The sequence below is a fragment of the Aspergillus multicolor genome, assembly GCF_047715735.1.
Source record: "Aspergillus multicolor strain CBS 133.54 unplaced genomic scaffold BDW74scaffold_13, whole genome shotgun sequence".
NCBI lineage: Eukaryota > Fungi > Ascomycota > Eurotiomycetes > Eurotiales > Aspergillaceae > Aspergillus > Aspergillus multicolor.
This window is the reverse complement of record NW_027395964.1, coordinates 544,903-563,736: the sequence shown is the minus strand read 5'-3', so window position 1 is coordinate 563,736 and position 18,834 is coordinate 544,903. Positions and strand designations below refer to the sequence as shown.

General features: G+C 50.4%; 8 protein-coding genes across 8 annotated transcripts; 4 read left to right on the top strand and 4 right to left on the bottom strand.

Moving 5' to 3' along the window:
• Window positions 1-419: 419 nt before the first annotated feature.
• Window positions 420-952, bottom strand: BDW74DRAFT_153814 (uncharacterized protein). Its single transcript, XM_073724582.1, has one exon. It carries the CDS (start codon window positions 795-797, stop codon window positions 639-641), a length of 159 nt encoding a protein of 52 aa, XP_073583672.1. The 5' UTR covers window positions 798-952; the 3' UTR covers window positions 420-638.
• Window positions 953-4,190: 3,238 nt separating this feature from the next.
• On the bottom strand, window positions 4,191-5,648 carry BDW74DRAFT_23915 (translation initiation factor eIF2B subunit alpha). Its single transcript, XM_073732295.1, has 2 exons — window positions 5,540-5,648; window positions 4,191-5,488 (listed from the first exon to the last, which is right to left on the bottom strand). Exons 1-2 carry the CDS (start codon window positions 5,584-5,586, stop codon window positions 4,480-4,482), a joined length of 1,056 nt encoding a protein of 351 aa, XP_073583671.1. The 5' UTR covers window positions 5,587-5,648; the 3' UTR covers window positions 4,191-4,479.
• Window positions 5,649-5,814: 166 nt separating this feature from the next.
• nuf2 (kinetochore-associated Ndc80 complex subunit NUF2) lies at window positions 5,815-7,550 on the top strand. Its single transcript, XM_073732293.1, has 4 exons — window positions 5,815-6,020; window positions 6,083-6,343; window positions 6,399-7,313; window positions 7,372-7,550. Exons 1-4 carry the CDS (start codon window positions 5,916-5,918, stop codon window positions 7,483-7,485), a joined length of 1,395 nt encoding a protein of 464 aa, XP_073583670.1. The 5' UTR covers window positions 5,815-5,915; the 3' UTR covers window positions 7,486-7,550.
• Window positions 7,477-8,361, bottom strand: BDW74DRAFT_23910 (uncharacterized protein). Its single transcript, XM_073732294.1, has one exon. The coding sequence runs from the start codon at window positions 8,293-8,295 to the stop codon at window positions 7,615-7,617; it is 681 nt and encodes a 226-aa protein (XP_073583669.1). The 5' UTR covers window positions 8,296-8,361; the 3' UTR covers window positions 7,477-7,614.
• Window positions 8,362-8,444: 83 nt separating this feature from the next.
• Window positions 8,445-11,305, top strand: BDW74DRAFT_23903 (AP-3 complex subunit beta). The gene is made up of 3 exons (XM_073732292.1): window positions 8,445-8,554; window positions 8,636-8,793; window positions 8,846-11,305. Exons 1-3 carry the CDS (start codon window positions 8,515-8,517, stop codon window positions 11,144-11,146), a joined length of 2,499 nt encoding a protein of 832 aa, XP_073583668.1. The 5' UTR covers window positions 8,445-8,514; the 3' UTR covers window positions 11,147-11,305.
• A 61-nt stretch (window positions 11,306-11,366) lies between these two features.
• BDW74DRAFT_153808 (serine/threonine-protein phosphatase) lies at window positions 11,367-13,065 on the top strand. The gene is made up of 3 exons (XM_073724581.1): window positions 11,367-11,755; window positions 11,808-12,041; window positions 12,105-13,065. Exons 1-3 carry the CDS (start codon window positions 11,740-11,742, stop codon window positions 12,818-12,820), a joined length of 966 nt encoding a protein of 321 aa, XP_073583667.1. The 5' UTR covers window positions 11,367-11,739; the 3' UTR covers window positions 12,821-13,065.
• On the bottom strand, window positions 12,978-14,225 carry BDW74DRAFT_23880 (rho GDP-dissociation inhibitor). The gene is made up of 4 exons (XM_073732291.1): window positions 13,955-14,225; window positions 13,440-13,762; window positions 13,327-13,375; window positions 12,978-13,265 (listed from the first exon to the last, which is right to left on the bottom strand). Exons 1-4 carry the CDS (start codon window positions 14,043-14,045, stop codon window positions 13,135-13,137), a joined length of 594 nt encoding a protein of 197 aa, XP_073583666.1. The 5' UTR covers window positions 14,046-14,225; the 3' UTR covers window positions 12,978-13,134.
• A 2,069-nt stretch (window positions 14,226-16,294) lies between these two features.
• BDW74DRAFT_153804 (KilA-N domain-containing protein) lies at window positions 16,295-18,710 on the top strand. The gene is made up of 5 exons (XM_073724580.1): window positions 16,295-16,659; window positions 16,771-16,979; window positions 17,050-17,212; window positions 17,277-18,099; window positions 18,154-18,710. The coding sequence occupies exons 1-5, from the start codon at window positions 16,599-16,601 to the stop codon at window positions 18,176-18,178; spliced, it is 1,281 nt and encodes a 426-aa protein (XP_073583665.1). The 5' UTR covers window positions 16,295-16,598; the 3' UTR covers window positions 18,179-18,710.
• The last annotated feature ends 124 nt before the right edge of the window (window positions 18,711-18,834 follow it).

Sequence of the window (18,834 nt, the reverse complement as noted above, 5' to 3'; positions counted from 1 at the left end):
CAGCACGCTGGCTGTGTTACCCGGCCGGGGTCGCCCTGGCATGTCTCAGTCTACGGTACCAGCGCAGTCTACTTGGTGCTGAGGCGACGTCGAGTACTGGGTACATACAAGCCAGATCTGAGTATCTGAGAAAATCAATCGAATCGAATCTCACCTTCTGGACGTCTGGATGACGATGTCGATCTTGCAATTTCTTCACGGTGGGCTCGATGGGGAACCGCAGCCCAATGGAATCCATTGTCTGTACCTGCCTTAGGGGCCGTCCATTTATTGTTGATGAATTCTGCCGGAGAAACTCCACTCTTGAGTGCTCCATTCTTAGAACACTTTAGGGGAAAATGCTCATCTATACAGGCCGAGGAGGGACCTCGAATCGAGTCATGATATTACCAATACCATATCTGCTTTACTGTTATTGCTTCAACTATACATGTAGACAAGCCTTACTCGCGGCAGTTTGGCTGAGTTCACGAAAAAAGGGTCCCCTCTCATTCGCCTAATCTCCGGATTTGCGTCCCTGCACCGACATCACATGGTCACCTCTGGTCACGCCCAGCACTGCGTTTTTGCCTCCTGACGCATCTATCACAGTGCCAGGGCGCGGTACCCCGGTAATCAAGGTCTGGCGGTCGATTGAGCTAGACTGCTAGCACAAGATCTTCAGATGACAAGGTAGTAGGCAGAGGAAACAAGTCCGTGACCGCTGACCACACAGAGCATAAGATAGGGTAGCCATACACCGCATAACCTCGCACAGCATATGGAGTACGGGGAAGACCAATTATCCGCCCGTTCATCTAGGCGGTATTCCAATGCTCTGTCTATTATTAACTGGTCACTACAGAGCCGGTACTGCTGGTCGACTGGAAGTTTGATTCTGCCCTCTTCCCTGCATATAGATCGCGAACCCTCAAGGGTCCTATTCCTGATGGCTGCTTTGGCTTCGAAAGGAAATGGTCCACAATTGAAATAAATATTTCTGTCTTATCAAGGTCGGTACTCCGCAGAGCTAAGTATCTGTCATCTACACCTGCATTTATTGGTCAATGGTTCAAGATGCCCGTGTTTTCAAGGGGCCTGCATCGAGGGGTTGTCATTGCCCGTTTGGGGCCAATAATGGACGTGATAAGAAAGTACCGAAGTACCCCGTACGGAGGGAGAATAGTACTTGTCAGATCTCAGCAGTATGGTACGAAGGGGTTTCCATGTCTCTGCTAGACATCAGCTTGCAGAAGCCCTGGATTTAGAGGCGCTTGTAGGGCACCACGTCTAAACTGCGCTGGCGGGATACTACTATCGCTAGTGGTACATTGAGTACCAAACACTACGCCGCATATTGCAGCATCCGTCCAGTGAGTAAATGTCTGGCTGTTGTCCCAAAGACGCAATTCGCAGAATTCTATCTCTTTTGCCTGAATGCATCCCTACATTGACGCACCTGGCGCTGAGGATGACATCGCTTATAGGGCTCGCCTGACGAAATATGAATCCTGCTCGTTCAGAATTATTCACGGAAGCAACCAGTGGACATTATCTTGAAGTCTCCGCCTCGGCGCAGTTGACTGGGCATATATGGGCTGTCGTTTAACGCAACGAGCGTAAGATTCTGCATGGCTCGAAGTACGCAGGTGAAGCAGGAGAAGGATTGGACATGATGATAACCGTTAGCCCGAGGCAACCGCGGTAACCAGGGCCATCGTAAATGCTGACACAAAAAGATCTCTGTCTTTATATCGTCGACAAGAATAGAATTAGAGACCGGTCCGAAAAAAAGCGTGAACTTGCAGGGTCACTCCGGCGCCGGCGCGGAGCTTCCACACGTGGCGCCGTCTGGTCGGAAAAACAACCGGTCGATGCTCGATAGTAGGTTTCAATGATCGTACAAAGTCACATAATTTATGGAATCACCGATTGCATAATCAAGCAAGCGTAGGGTCGATATTTCTGGTCGCCCGTCTATTGGGTTGAGGTCGAACAACGCTTCCGGAGTCTGTTTGGCTCTCGTTCGAGCACGCGATACCGTCGGCTTAGTCGCCGACTTAAGAGCCTCTTTATAGACCAGGGCTCCCGATTATCGGTGTTGTTTTCTGATCCGTCGGCGGATTGTCTATGCTGGTGAGATTTGACATAGATGTCCGGCTGGTCCGAATCCGATCGCAGGGCTATCAACGAGTCCGCACGCATCATCGTCCGAAATGAAATTCAAACAAGCAAGCAGAAGTCTAGCCTGGGCCTGGATCGCGTGAGGTACCAAAGTGTGCCGGGGTTATATTTTCGAGTCAGAGTATCTTTGATTAAACACGGGAGGGAGTTGGAGGCTTCAAGCTAGAGAATTCTGGCAGTGGTCGATGGCTCGATATACAGAGGCCCGGTGGAGAGCCAGGCCGAGACCAGCGGGGTTTTCGGTATGGCTTGCGTGTATGCTCCGTCGGACCCAGAAGAAGGCGAGACTTTGCGATTTTTATTTTTTAGTCCGTGAGATCCGGCCCTTTGGTAGCTATCTCAGGCTCCAGCAGGTGGGTATTGCTCGAGCTTAACCCAGGGAATTGAGTAAGATCCGGATCCATCCGTGGGCATCCTCCTTCGGGGGTTCTAATGACATCACGTGTATACATCAGGAAACGACCTTATGGGAAGACTCTGAAGATGAGAAATGAGGGGGGAGCTCTGAAAGACGGGGAAGCTGCCTATTAGCACTAGTTTCACTACAGTGCCTACTGCCTACTTAGGTATTACCGGTATCTGGATAGCCGTTAGGTCTATCTACGGAGTAGACGGAGTATACACCGCTGATTGTTAAGCTGAGACATGCCCAACCTCCAACTCTCAACCTAGGTTACTTCCGAGGCTGCAAAGACTTGATCAATACCCCAACTCATCGTCCGAATACGCCGGACATGAGACTCATGGCAAAAATGATGCTGGATCGCTGACCTCAGAGCATCAGTCCAGACCGGTGACCACTCGCCACTCAACAAGCCAACCCCAACAAATGACTCGCGCGTGATGAAATTCCGCTTCACCCAGAGAGCCCAAGAAATTCCGGTCTCTAGTCTGAATTCGGGAGAACTCTGCACCTGACGGGCATCAGACCCGTCAATCAGACCTAGACTTTGGAAGTATTCCGGAGCCTATAGTAGTAGTGTGTGTTCATGTGTATGTATGTGGCTTCCAGTTCCGAACAATCCCCGCCTTTGTCGGTATGAATCTGGATGATGCAGCATTGACTTAACAGTCAGACTCTAATCCTTGTATACACACAATGCAAAAGAATCTGGCCAGTCTTACGGGTGATCTCGTTTGTCGGCTGTAATGATTCCTTCCATGCCTATACATAAGCATACATCCTACCGCTTCCGGCTGATCGTTACTTTTTTCTTTCTTGAATCTCGAGAAAACACCGCCTACGGACTAAATAGCAATACTTTTCTACCCTTTTGACTTACTACTGCTGTATATACCTTCCGGTGGACACATACGTCCGTGGTCCATCCAGCGGAGCATCGTGAAATGGCAGCCCTCTGGCTCTTCGTAGCAATCGGCTACCTCCTTCTCTACGCATTCGCTTCAATGCAGACCCAACTACTTGATACCCATATGATCTTCCTCAAGTCGATCGCGAACTGAACCTTTGGCACAAAAAAAGCGGAAACGATTGACTAGGCCGAAGACTGATTACGGCCACTACATCACATTCTCAGATTAAGCTTTACAATGCTAGCGGATATCGCGGGGAGAGCTTTGACCTTGTGACCAGCGGCCAGCCATTGTGCGAGCACTTCAATTTTCCTTGGGGGAATATACTCGTGTTCGGTGAGGGCTGAGATGAAGGTCCTATGACAGATGCCGGGAGATGACGCGACGATACGATGAGATGAATGAAACTCAAAAATCCCTTTCATGAGTTATGATTTACGGTCACGGAGCATGGTTTGTTTACGGCCTGGGCTGGAAAATGAGGCAAGATTTGCGGGACAGATCTTTTGACACGACGAGCATGATGGATTATGACGGATGAATATAGGGAAATGGTTCGGTTACGATTGCATGGAATTTCGAAGACTCCAGTTGGGGTTGTGGGATTTTTCTCATTTTTTCCATACATGGCCTGTCCAAGCGGGATTCTAATGTACGATGCGTAAATCGTAGCTCATACATAAACTGTGGCGTGCTGCTGCTCGCGCAGACTTCTGCGGCCGTTGGACGCTACGCTTTGGTACCGGTCACGAGTACCGAGGAGAGTTTCAGCTGACACGGTGCGGGACTCTCTTCGGCGGGGCGTGACGATGCTGAGCTACTGTACATGTCGATCGAGGACGTTCGACAAAAGTAGGCGTGCTGCCTTAGGAGGCGTCGGGTACCGATGGAAGCGAGATTCGAGATAGAATGCGCTGTAGCACAAGATCTTATCTAGGCTATTTGCATATCACCCAACGAGCGCCCACAACAGCACATGCAATTAATATGTGCGTATTGGGACTAGAACCATATTTTGATCAGTTCTTCACTGACAGCACTTGGTGTCAGAACACCACTGTCAGTAATCAGTGCAGAAATCAAATGAGGCGGTGTGAAGTCTACAGAGCCCGCATGGAACTCCGAGTTCAAGCTCGGTGACTTTGGTACTTCCGTAGGCTCTTGCTGTTTAGCGCTGTCGACATCTTCTTGTGTCTTGAAGTCGATAACGTGCTGTTCAATGGGCAGGTCGTATTGGCCCAGCGGGTAGACTCGGACAAATTTGTGGCTCTCGGCCACGACATAAAACGGCTTCCCCATGGCCTTCGCAAGAAGTCCAATCTGGTAGGTGCCCATTCGCGATACTATGCCGCCATTCTCCACAACTCCCTCCGCACCAACGATGACCACGTCCGCCTTGCCGAGTGAATATGCCACAGCAGATTCTGGTATTGTAGCCACGGGAACACCCTTCGCCCGAAGCGCACGCACGGTCTCCATGCCCTCCGGCTCAGCGGTTGGGTTTTCAAGATCCCCCTTTGGTGACGAAAGGACGTATATCACTTTGAATCGCACCGCAGATGGTCCACCTTTCTCGTCCGCAGCTTGCTGTAGTAATGAAGCGACGACTCTAGACCCTCCGTTCGTCAACACTGTGCTGCCGTCACGTACGAAGCCCCTTCCGAAGCCGGCGATCTTGTCTCGGCTTTCCTTTGCACGTCGAATGAACAGCCGGCTGTTGGAGAGAAGGTGTGCTCGGATAGCGTTGAAATCTCCCGCTGGTCCCAACTGACCCGGCCTCTGGAGAGTCGTAATCAAATATCGCTGGAAGAGATCGGTTCCTGCGGAAAGACCAATGGGGTTGGGAATAGACTTTTTTAAGTGCGTTGTGGACTTCTCGAGGAGGTCGAGTGTTTCTGATATCGTGGATGAAGGAGAGTGTGTGAGGAGAAGAACTAGGGCTTCAATAGCGGCGATTGGCATCGTCAAATCAGGATCGGAACGAAGCAAGTCATTGTATGTTGCGACAATACTAAAAACACCATTAGCATCGATATGCACGAGACGCATTGGAAGCACTCACTCGAATGGCTCAGATGGCTTGGTTATCTGAGAGTTGGTGGCCACCATTTTGTTCCACAGTCGCTTATAGCTCTTCACTAATTCAGAGAATCTTCTAAGCTGGGATCAATACCTACTGGCAGAGAATTATCTATTGAAGCTTGAAAGAGTCATCAAAAAAGAGCATCGCGGAGAATTTGCATTGTTTGCAAGGCAGCCCCTCTTTGGAAAAGTCGCTAGTCCGCATTGGTTCCAGTGTTGCCGTGCCCGCGGGCGAGCATCATCGGTGTAAACAATCGACTGTCGCATTTTCTTCGCTGCATCTCAACTTCTTCTTTATCTTACCCCATTCTTCTCGCGTTGGGGCTCAAAACCACCACGGGTCGAGAGAAGTCACGATGGCCTACAATCACCGTATGAGCCAACAGTTCCACAGCTCCCAGCAGCATGGTCGGGGCGGTGGTCGCAAGAAAGAAGATGAAAACGACGCTTTGATGCGCCTGGTAGGTGCCGTTGCTTCCCATCATGGTTCTACCTGCACTTTGTACTAACTTGTGGTCTATAGCCCGATAAAGAAATTGCAGGCTGTATCAATGATATTGGTATCCCATTCACAGCCGCCGATCTGATCAAGCCGAATCCTCAGCAGGTCCAGATGGTGTTGGAATGGTTCGCGGAGCTTCTCATGAACACCACCCATAATACCGTGGAACCAGCGATGCGCGCAGCGGCAGATGATATATGCGGAGATTTTCCCGACATTATTCCTACCGAGACGCGAAACTTGATGGGCTTCTTTGCGAATTTGAGGAGATTAATGGCGGAGGTACGGGCGGCTACCCTCCATGATCATGAACAACTACTAATACTATCTTACAAAGTGTGGTGTAAATGACTTTACGTTCACAGACCTGACGAAACCCACGCACGATCGCCTGGTCAAGATATTCTCGTACCTCATCAACTTTGTCCGATTCCGCGAGTCTCAAACGTCTGTTATCGATGAACACTTTAACAAAACGGAGAAAACGAAGCAACGAATCGATACACTCTATGCTGAAAACCAGGAAATGGAGCAGCGACTCGGAGAAATGCGCCGCGCCTTGAAGGCTAACGAGGCGGAAGTCAAGGAGAAGGTGAGGCGAAACGATGAACTTAAGGCTCGCCTTCGAGAACTAGGAAAGACCCAGGAGCGGGTAGCGGAGACTTTGGAGCGCGTCAAAGCCGACAAAGGAAGGCAGCAAACCCGATTGAAGGAAAAGATGGAAAAAGCTGTCAGAACCCGTCAAGAGGTCGATAAATTGCGGCCATACGTAATGGAGAGCCCTGCAAGCCTCCAGTCGAGCCTCGCCGAACTGTCAGAAAATCTTTTACGGGAGAAGGGCAGAATTGATGCCATGGAGAAACGGGCCCGAGCCTTGCAGACCTCATCGGACACATTCACGGTGGTCAGCAACGACGTTCAGGCATGCGTCAAACTTCTTGAGGACATTTCTGCGGAGCTGCACAAAGAAGAAGACGAAGAACATCGCGCTCTGCGGAACAAGGAAGCGATCTCCGAGAGAGGCAACAACGTTAGGGAAGTGGAGCAGACGGAGAAGTTGCTCCAGCGGCAGCTATCAAAGTGGAATGAGAGGATTGAAGCGCTGCGAAACACCGCTCATGAGAAGGCGCAAGCGGCCCAGAAGCGGATGGAGGAGCTACGGGCCTTGCAGGTACAGCTTCGAGACGAGCGAAACGAGAAGCAACGTGACATGGAGCGAAGGAGAATTAGGATTGAACAAACAGAGAAAAAGGTGACCCTAACCTGTTTCTATTGAACATTTGCTTCAGTCCCAGCTAACTCGCGCGCAGATGGCCGACTTGAAAGAGAACATTGAAACCGAAATTCAGAGTGCACACGATGAGTATCTCAAGCTCGAGTCTCATATCAAACTATATATTACCGAGATGGAAAAGAGCATGTAATAAGTGGCTTTCCGTCTTTATGTTGGCGTTCAAGGGCAAGTTGAGGATACCCGGGTGTTTATATAGTGTTTCTTTCTGGAGTTTTCGGTATTTGCAGCTCTATTATGATGAGCCCACGATATAGTTGTCTTATTTACTCAGGTCTGTGAACTGAAACCACCGTTGCACGACTCTTTTGATAGGTACCGCTCGTCCAGTCCAGTAATTTCCGTCAGTTCCAGGACGTAGAGAGCTGCTGAGCAACGGTACATCTGCATACCAGCATGCCTCTCCGAGTTCGGTATTGTTTGGATCCAGAGCATCCCGGCATTCGCAAAGCACAAGGCCCATGTTTGCCCTAAAAGAGACTTCCACTGCGCTGGCGAATGTCCGTGACAATCCCTGGGCGGAGAACTCCCTGGTAGACCGATGCAAGGTCAGAGGGTTTAGAATCGCCAGTAAGGGCAGAGACTCTTGTTTTCCCTCGGTAGCTGGCGGCCATGATTCCTCGCCAGTACTGAGATATGCTCTAAGGTGCTCCAATGTTGGGCAGTATACAGTTCTGACCTTGTGGGATGTAGAGAGTAACCCGAGCGTTTTAGTCACCAATTCATGGCTAGCTGGCGCCGTGGGCTGAAGATGAATAGCAGCCAGCAGTTGTTCAAGGAACGTCTCTCGTGCGGCGCAGACAATAAGTATGCTAGAGCCGTCGTGGTTCAGAATATATTGCAGAAAATCGGTGACCCATTGAGTATTGATTACGCGCCGGACAGGCGCCATGGGTCGAATCTCGCAGTCTGGACTAGGGCGTGGTTTGATTTTGCGATTCATCACATTATCTCTTCTATTTGCATTGTTTCAGTGTAATGCAGTTGGTAGGATCCAAGCATGTTGAGTTGGGGTGATGCGAGGCTCGGAGAAAGGAAGCGAGAGATCACAGCTTTTCGTCATCTGCCCGCGGCCTTCTTCCGCCAACTCCCCGCATCTCCAGCCCCAACAGTCGCACACGCCGTGCTGTACACCTTGCCTCAGCGGAGGGGCTGAGCTGAAATGGAGACAATCTCCAGGATCTCTTCGATGCTGGAAACGGGTATGTCGAGTCCATCGAGCGGCCGCGGCGCCCCCCGAGCGCCTCCAGCTCGGAATCACCACTGACGTTGCCTGTAAATAGCTCGGGAGCTCACCCTCGAGGCAGCCCAGTCTGCCGCCATGTCTCGAGGAACGGGTATTGGCACATCATCTCGCGATATTAGCGTCGCCCATATCAAGAAGCTCCTCGACTCACGAAGCGACCGTGATGTTTTAGATGGCCTGCGACGGATCATCTCTGTACAGCACCGAATGCCCTTCCCTGGATCCTAGCGCCGCTAACTTATCATAGCTAATGTATCGCTCCGAACCCTCTGTACCCTTCTTCTCCGCCGTCGTGAAAAATGTCGCCAGTGCGAACCTCGAGGTTAAGAAGCTGGTTTATATATACCTCGTCCACCATGCGGAGACAGAGCCCGACCTTGCTCTCCTATCTATCAATGCGATTCAGAAGTCGCTCACGGATCAGAACCCCCAGGCTCGCGCTATGGCGCTACGCACAATGGCTAGCATTAGGGTACCCGTGATTAATCAGATCGTCTCGTTGGCCATCAAACGTGGGTGCGGTGACATGAGCCCGCATGTCCGGAAAGCAGCTGCGCTTGCTATTCCTAAGTGCTATAGGCTAGACCCAAGCACGCAGCCGCAGCTTATTGGGTACATCGCGACACTACTAGGCGATAGCCAGTATTTTGTTGCTGGTCCGGCGGTCTCCGCGTTCCTCGAGGTATGCCCGGATAGGATTGATCTAATTCATAAGCATTACCGGAGTCTAGTAAAAAAGCTTGTGGATATGGATGAATGGGGACAGCTGGCCACTCTGCGTCTTTTGACTTTCTACGCTCGACAATGCTTTCCTCTAAAGACACGAAAAATGCAGAAGAATCCGGAAAAATCGAAGGGATTCTACGACGACGTTGATGTGGAAACTGGTGAGGGGGAGACGTATGAAGTTCCCATTTTGGACCCAGACTTGGATCTCTTTCTGCGCTCATGCAAACTGCTCTTGCAGAGTCGCAATGCCGCTGTGATCGTCGCCGTTGTTCGGTGTTTTCTCTACCTTGCTCCTACGGAATACCTTGCTGCGGCCGTTGGGCCTCTGGTTGCTCTGCTTCGGAGCCCTCAGGACATGCAGCTTATTGCGTTATACAACATCGCGGTCGTTGCACTACGATACCCGAAACCCTTCACAAAATACCTTTCACACTTCTTGGTGCATGCGTCTGACCCATCACACATCTGGCGCCTGAAGCTTGAAGCTCTTACCATACTCTTTTCCCACTGCGGCGATCACTTCAAGAGCTTGATTATCAGTGAGCTGGAACATTTCGCCCAGGGCGCTGATCCAGACTTGGTACGAGAGAGCGTACGTGCATTGGGGCGCTGTGCACAGGGTGACCCTAGTACTGCTGACAAGTGCCTCCGTATTCTACTCCATCAAATCACGAGTCTGGATGATAACCTTGTGTCGGAATCATTGACTGTTATTCGACATGTTATCCAGCACGACCCAGGGTCACATGAGCGGACAGTCATCCAATTGGTGAAGCACCTCGGGTTGACCACGAATCCCGACGCGCGGGCGACCATTGTGTGGCTGGTGGGGGAGTACGCAGGGATTGACCCGGAAAGAAATTTTGCGCCAGACGTCCTACGGGTCTTGGTTCAAAATTTCGCGGACGAGCCGGAGCCTGTAAAGCAACAGATCCTACTGTTAGGGGCCAAGGTTTATCTTCACCATATATTACGGAATCCTCCAAAAGAGAAGCCAGAACCAGAGGAGCCTCAATCTAAACCGGAATCCCAGCAGCAGCTGAACAACGAGTGGGCGGACGGCGATGACGAACAACCAAACGAGCAACCAAACGAGACGAGCGGTTGGGACGAGAAACAGGAAGAGGCCGAGGAAGAAGATGCAATGACTCTTCTCTGGCGCTATATACTACTTCTTGCTAGATATGACACGTCATACGACCTGCGAGACCGTGCCCGACTATACAAAGCTCTTCTTTCTTCCCCTTCATCAACTCAAATTGCGAACCTGCTTCTTCTCGCCCCGAAGCCGGTTCCGCATGCACCTAGCCCATCTGAAACCAGGAAAGACCTACTACTCGGCTCATCGACCCTTGTAATTGGGAATGATGCTGGACTTCACGGTCTGCGAGGCTATGAAAATATACCAAAGTGGGTGGAAGCAGGACAGGAGCCTGACCCCAGCCTTCGTGAGTCGGAGATTAAACTCGATAAGCCGACTACTACAGCTGCTGCAACTGCGGGCGAACAACTTGATAGAGCACTCAGAGAACACGAAGCGAGCGTTGCTGCCTCAAGCCGGGCGCAAGCGAGTCGCATGAAGGGGGCCGCTCCGGCTGCCAAGAACAAGACTCTTGACCAGTGGCTTGATGAACCTGAATCCGAACCTGAAGATGAAACCGAGTACGAAGAAGTGACCGACTCCGAGGAGGAAGATGAAGAGGGATCTACCGAGTACGAAACTGACTCTGAAGAAGAGGAAGAGGAGGGAGACGAAAACGAGGACGAAGAAGACACTGACTCTGATGAGCGCGAACAGTCGCGACAGCTTTTAGGTTAGGGCACTTAACTGTGTGGGGGAAGATCTACTTGGCCGATCTTAAGCTATCGCCTTCCTATATACTACCAAATATATCACGTTGGACTAAGAACTACCCAAGGAACTATTGCAGCTTGTAGAACATCAACGGAAGGGCGGTAAGAAACAGCAGAATAGATCAGCGATACATTTCCGAGGCCTGATTCAGCCTCCGCGGCTCTGGCTACTCGCCTCTGAGCATCGGCACAGCTCAGGCTAGCTCCAACCAATCTCGTTAATGAGGCTATCTCCTGTCCTTATTGCGGTGTCTTTCCTTTAACTTCATTTCAACGCGTGATACGGAGTCCCGTCCGCGGCGCTTACTCACCCCACCGCTTCTCCAGTCCCTTGGTCATGATGAAAGCTACTGCGGGAACTTACCAGCCAGACGTACCCTTCCTTCAGCCAGCACTCACAGCACTCATTCTCATATCTGTATACTCAAGTTCTTGCTCTTGACATCTCTTTCCAATACCTCTTTGCTGCCGTCTCAGTTCTGCGCGTTCTCAGGCATCGCGACTTAATTGTTTTGTACCACCACCTCTCGGCTTTATTTTAGATATCGTTTCTCCGCCATGCCTGGCTTACCGGGTAAGTTTGCCGCTTACCGCCTCTTACGTCCCAGCATCTGATACATAGGTAGCCAGCATTGACCTGGATGAGTGCATTGAGAGGCTGTATAGAAAAGAGCTGCTAGCGGATTCGGTCATCGAGGCAATATGCGCCAAGGCGAAAGAACTGTTGATGAAGGAGAGCAATGTGGTTCACATCGCAGCTCCTGTTACGGTGGTTGGAGACATCCACGGGCAGTTCTTCGACATGATTGAGATATTCAAGATTGGCGGATTCTGCCCAAACACGAATTACTTGTTCCTCGGTGCGTCTTCGCTTCCTACTACATATTACGCGCGACTGTCCTAACCGGACGTCAATCATACAGGCGACTACGTCGACCGTGGACTCTTCAGCGTCGAAACCATCTCCCTCCTCGTCTGCCTTAAACTTCGTTATCCGTCTCGCGTACACCTCATCCGCGGAAATCATGAATCCCGCGGCGTCACCCAGTCATACGGCTTCTACACGGAGTGTGCCCGCAAATACGGCAACGCCAACGTCTGGCACTACTTCACCGACATGTTTGACTTTCTCACTCTTTCAGTCGTCATCAATGATCAGATCTTTTGTGTTCACGGCGGCCTCTCCCCCTCCATCCACTCAATAGACCAGATCAAGATCATCGATCGCTTCCGTGAGATCCCCCACGAGGGACCCATGGCCGATCTCGTCTGGTCAGACCCGGACACTGAACGTGATGAGTTCTCGCTTTCGCCGCGTGGCGCGGGGTATACCTTTGGAGCGCAGGTCGTTCGAAAATTCCTCGAGGTCAATAGCATGTCTCACATCCTGCGCGCGCATCAGCTCTGTCAAGAGGGATACCAAGTTCTCTATGATGATAAACTGAGTACAGTCTGGAGCGCGCCAAACTACTGCTATCGGTGTGGAAACCTTGCCAGCGTGTTGGAGGTCAGTGATACCGGGGAGCGGTTTTTCAACATATTTGATGCGGCGCCGGAGAACGATATCCACCGTGGGGAGCAGCAGGCGCAGCAGCAAAGCAAGGATGGGCAGGGTCCTGTGATTGACTACTTTCTGTGATACCCCTTTTTTCCGTCATATATTCCTTGATATTATGTTCTTTTTCTTATTGTCATTTAAGCGCCAATTTTTTTTGGAGTTTGGTAAACCCAAATCATTTATAGAGCTAGTATGGTCTGTACGAAGTATGATGGATGAAGAGGGATGCTTGTATTTAGATTTACCAGGGGATGGGCCGTTTTCAATCAGACGCCGTGTCGTTTCCGTTTTTGTCTCAAAAGCAACTCAAATAACATGTGTCAACGCTCATAGATTGAGAAAATATATGCTGTTCGTTATATGTATGTACGCTGTCGCCAAGGAAAGTGTCAGATCTACCAATCCTTCGCAATATCGAAAGACCACTGGAAGTGCAGATGCGTCTTGTCGTCGTCGTCGATGAATTTTGACTCGGCATTGTAGTGGCCGCGAGAGATCATTCCCGAAGGCGCCTCTTCTTCTTGGACTACAAGATACACACGTCAGTGGCCGTGTGGTCAGCTAAGAATTTCGAGGACCAAACTCACACTTCTTCTCGTAAATGGGCTTGTCCGTAGTACACGGGGCATAACTTCCCTAGTACGAATCAGCATACTGCCTACCTGGCTTTGAAGGACATGCGTGGGAAATGATAACTCACAAGCATCTCCTGATCCTTGCTAACTCGGATACCCTTGCGCTTAACAACCTGGACGTACTTGAGACCACTCAGAACGTCGTGGTGGACCTCAAAGTTCACCTTGATGCGGAAGTGCGCGCCCTCCTTGATCGTGAAGGGCTTGTCCTTGAGCTTCTCGAGGGTCTCGGGTGTGGAGACATCGATGACAACATCGGGGCGGCCTTGAACCTCCAGGGCTAAGGTCTTAATGATGCATGTTCGGGGGTCGTTGGGGTCTCCGATCGGCTTCCCGGTAGCGAGGCCGAGGGAGGCCTTCCAGCGGTTAAGGGACTCATCGTTCTTGTCTGGTAAGTCGCTGTTAGTTATTACATGCTTATAATCATAGCGGTGGAGTGTGCCATTGAGAGACGGAAGTATGTGGGCTCATAGTAGGATGTGCACTGTGCAATGGCTATAGGTGCAGGTAAGGGGGTCAACCCCACGAGGGAAAGCACGGCATGGAAATACTGCAATTGACAGCGATGAGGCTCACATACCAAGCTCATTGTACTCGGCAATGGTTCTCTTCTCTCCGACCTTGAAGCCCTCGGTCTTGGAGACGGCGAGATCGTCCTGGTTATCGGCCATTGTGCTAAGATTTGTGTATTGTTATGGCGGGGTAGCGGTCACCGACAATTGGGTCGCAAGGGAGAGGTTTAAATTTTGAGATGTTAGAGACGATATTGAGTCGTTTTGGAGCGGGAATGAGAGAGGATGGTCGGTGAGATGGAGGACCGAAAGTTTTGAAGAGAGAAAAAAAATGAGGAAAGCCTGGAGAGCTAAAGATGTCTCTCGTTGAAGACGGAGCTTTGTTGATGTAGCGGTGGGTAATTGAGGGGATTCCTGATCGGGACTAGCGGGTGAGGCGCTCCCATGGACGTCGATGGATCGCCAACTCCATCGCCAACGGTCCAGTCTGGGGATGCATATGCATGTTGGACATATTGGAGAGAGTCGCGTCTGGCTCTCAGATATCTCATCAGCTTGGGGCTGGTTGTTTCTTGTCTTCTACCATACTACACACACACGCTTTACTATATATACGACTTCGGTAATGGATGCAACCATCTAGTCTGAATTAAGCTTAGTTTTTTGGGTATATCTGTTTTATCCTATTAAACTGGCTTGAGGCTTGTGATGCATATATTAATTTGCTGGTGCTATATGTGATACAGGGGGTTCTTAACTTAGAGAGCAGCACTGCGTCCTTCGAAATACTTAGGTAGTCTAGGCTAGATTGAATGGTAATCAACGTGCCTGTTTTCACTTGTCAGGAGCATTAACTCTGGGCTGGCTGTCTGGACACGCTCTGAGATCTATATCTACTCCGTAGCAGTATGCAACAGGCCATAGTACATGAGCATGGGAACTTGGCCGGGGGTTGCCAGTCTCAGGCACATGTAGGTTCGTGCTCCGCGCCATTTTATACCAACATGTCATCTAAGCATTAGCCCATAAGTTTTGAAGTGCTCTACCTAAACTTCCGTGTGATAGACTTTGGCATATTCACATGGGGGTCGGCAATATATATCGTTACTTCAGGTTGCACTAGAGTTGTATTAAAGCTGCTAGCTGACCCTTTGAGCAAGAACCGCGATGCTTTCCCTTCAAAACTTGACGGTTGAAAAGCAGTCGAGCCGTCTCCCCAGAAGCCTCGGGTCAATTCAGTAATCAAACCAGAATCTAGCCACCAGGATGCTGTCTATCACCGTCGGTATCAGCCTGTTCGCGGCGGCAAGTCTTCATATACTCAGCGCAGCAGCTCCCGCATATCCGTGCGATTCAGACGAATGTCCCTATAATGTTTGTCTTTATATACCGGACGACACGGACTACCATTTATTCTATGAATGCATGAGCATGTTTGGCCCCGCGGTTGAGCTGACTTGCGGAAACAAGTTGGTCTGGAGCATCAAGTTGCAAACTTGCGATAGAAGGGAGCACGCAGTGCGCTACCCCGGTGCCTACCTCACGCTTCTCCGAGTTGTGGAGATGAAGCTGAATTCAATTACCGAGAAATGGCATTGGCCGAGGGCGAGCGAGAGTACATCGGGATTGCATAGTCTCAAGGTCATAATGGTATGAGCATATTGACTTTGAATTGTATGCGCATGAAACTAGGAGATTCTGCGAAGAAATCTGCTCTTGCAGTTCAATGCCAAAGATCTATATGTCATGTGAATTTGAAGTCCATCTCCGGTACAGGCAAGCCATTTCCATGGACGGAAGCTGATGCTGATCTGTTTGTGCTGTCATTATGTTGCCGCTGTTGAGTGAGCGCTATGTTAGCCTATCGGCGGAATTAAAGCATTATCACAATTAGGTTAAAATATAGGCGAAGAATGACAGTAAGCCTGGCTTTGAGAACTCATAATGACCCAGGTGGAAGAATACAGGTGGAAGGATACAGCAGTAGAAAAATGGTGGGAAAGCGCGTGGGGTTGGACATGCACTAGATTGACTGGAACAAGATAGGGCTATTAAGCAGTCAGGTCATTTGAAAGTCGAGAGGGGCTTCCTCCAGCTCCTAAAGGATAAGACCATGGAATTGATGCATAGTGAAAGTCGCGGTTGCTCCTGGTTTCGGAGGAAGAAGCACTTGGACAAAAACAGTCAAGAGAGCTGCCTGGTCAGGCGACAAGGCAGAAGTACAGAGGGGTGTAAAGCCGGATACCGGGGAGTGGGTCTCACTTTGCAGGATCTTCTAAGAGTCTTGTGAGTTTATTGGTTAATTGGCCAAGCACAATACGAGGGGCTGCCAAGGTATTAATGCCTCAAGGCTGGCAGACTCGACTGTCCCCCGTCCTTATGAGCGAACGCATCCATTCATTATTTTCCTCCTACTTTATCAAGATTCCTATCGATCCGCGTCGGTTATCGACTCCTGATCCGTCGCACTTCAGATCTCACTGTGTTTTCACAGACCTTCTGCTAACCATCAGCAATCGCGCTTCATCTCGTTGCGCGCTCTAGTAGCTTTGGCTAGTGACGTCTTATTCTATTGTCGACCTTTTCTGGACAGACGCGCCTACGTTGCCGGCCTTTGGTGTCGCATTCAACAAGTGCACACCTCGTCATAAGCACAGTTTTTGTCACCACAGAGCCTGCCTAAGTCCCTCATCACCGAGGCCCATTATCATCATGGTGCGCTCGCTGCCGAAGAAGAACAATCCGTTCGTCATTCCCGATGCGGCACCTGCATGTAAGTCACCGCTCTCCTGGGGTGCAGGTTCGCTGAATCGCGCTCCGACATTCTGCGCTGAGTCTTATGAGTAACTTGCGACTGACGATACTGTTTTCTTCTGTTCACTAGACGAAGATTTGCTTATGCGCCGCCGTCTGGGAAAGACTAATCTCGCTGTCAAGCCCACCCAGGTGGGAACATCAAATGCGACCAAGCCAGAAAACCTTGGACCTTTTGAGTATGCTCACCTGCGCGCACCTCTCCCCAAGGACCTGAAGGGGTCTGAGATCTTCCCCTCGCACTCCCCGCAACAGCACCCAGAGACATACTTTTTAATGGTAAGAGGACCCGAATCGCGTGACCCGAGCCTTCGCGAAGTAGACTCTAATCGAAGTTGTTTACCCATAGCGACGAAGCAAGGATGGTTATGTGAGCGCGACTGGCATGTTCAAAATTGCTTTTCCATGGGCCAAGCTCGAAGAAGAACGATCGGAACGCGAATATCTGAAGACGCGCGAAGAGACCAGCGAAGACGAGATTGCCGGAAATGTTTGGATTTCCCCAGTATTAGGTAAGGCAACCTGACGCTACGGTTCCTTCAATTATGTTCGGGGCTCTAACCTGTACATGCATAGCCCTTGAGCTGGCAGCAGAATACAAGATGTACGATTGGGTCCGCGCCCTCCTCGACCCTACAGAGATCATCCAAAGTCCATCTAGCGCGAAGAAGCAGATCACGCCCCCTCCTAGGTTCGACCTGCCACCCGTTCAAGCTCCTGAGGCACTTGTCCCCGCCTCCCGAACGAGAAGCCGTCGATCAGCTTCTCCTAGCAAGAAAGCAGGTACCCCACGCAAGCCGCCCAGGCAAACGAAGGCACAGAAAGAAGCCGCCGTGGCAGCCACCAACGAGGCCAATGCAACGCTTCAGAGTGCTCTGGACAACACAGTTTCATTTGCAGGTGGCGAGATGAATGGGGACGTGTTGCCTAGCGTGGAAGAAGAGAAAGAAGAGCCGGTAGCCTCGCCCGTTAAAGGAAAGAAGATCACTAGCAAGACCAAGAAACAAACCGCCCCCGAGGACGACTTGGAGGATGATAAGGTCAAGATTGATATCAAGTCGGATGCCGTTGAAGGAAGCGGTGTTCAGACCGCTCAGACAACCATCTCCGTTGAAATGCCCTTTTCTTTGCCTGAAGCTCCATCTGCCGAAGACACCCAAAAGATGATTGCCAAGGCGAAGGAAATGGTCAAGGAGGCTGTGAAGCTTCAAGAGGAACCCGCGGAGTCCTCGGCAGCCGCCAAGAAACGTGGAGCTGAAGAAGCAGAACTTAGTGAGGAAGAAGACGAGGAGACCAAGACATTACGGACGAAGAGGGCCAAAGTTCTTGAGGAGAAGCTGAAGCGTGAGCGCGTTCGAAACCGTGCCCTCGTGGGCGTGACTGCAGCCTTTGCCTTGGCGTAAGTCATTCAGTTCTGCTGTTGCTGTGAACCCATGACTAAATTTTTTCTTAGAGCGTCCATTCCTTATTTCTTCTAGAATACCCGCTGTCAAGCTGTCAGAAGTTTGAGCTCACTACGTCGCAAACCACGATTCATTGACAATCAACTCATGAACCCCGATTCCCCCTTACATTTGATCCCTGCCCTTGGCGCTCGGTTCTGGACTATCCATCATCTTCTCTCCATAACCCCTCTCCTTTTAATTACTCGTGTTGAATTATAGCTGATGGGGATATCCAAAACTCCTTGGTACCGCGGCAAATGATGTATTGCGTCTATGCTCCTTATCGTCTTATAATACCTCCCCCCTTTGGTTGTCATATTTGAACTTTTGCGCCACCGTTCTACATGGTTAGTGGTGATTTCGTGCCACCGGAGATGGAAATGCCTCTTTCTTTGCATGCACGACCCCTGGCCTCCCTGGATACTTGATACTCAGTCTAAATCCTCTTTCCTCGTTCCCTTTTCGTTTTCCTTTTCAGCATTTAACAGAAGAATTCGAACCTATCCGGAGAGATGACAGAATCATCATTAGGGTATTTAAGAACAATACAAATGAATAAACCGTATTCTGTTCCCGGTAGACGCACAATTCCCACTGTAATGGCCGGGGGCTTGAATCCTGATCCTCTGTCGATGTCAGCTCCCCAATGCAAACATGCAAACATTGTCATGGTGTTTGCCAAGCACTCT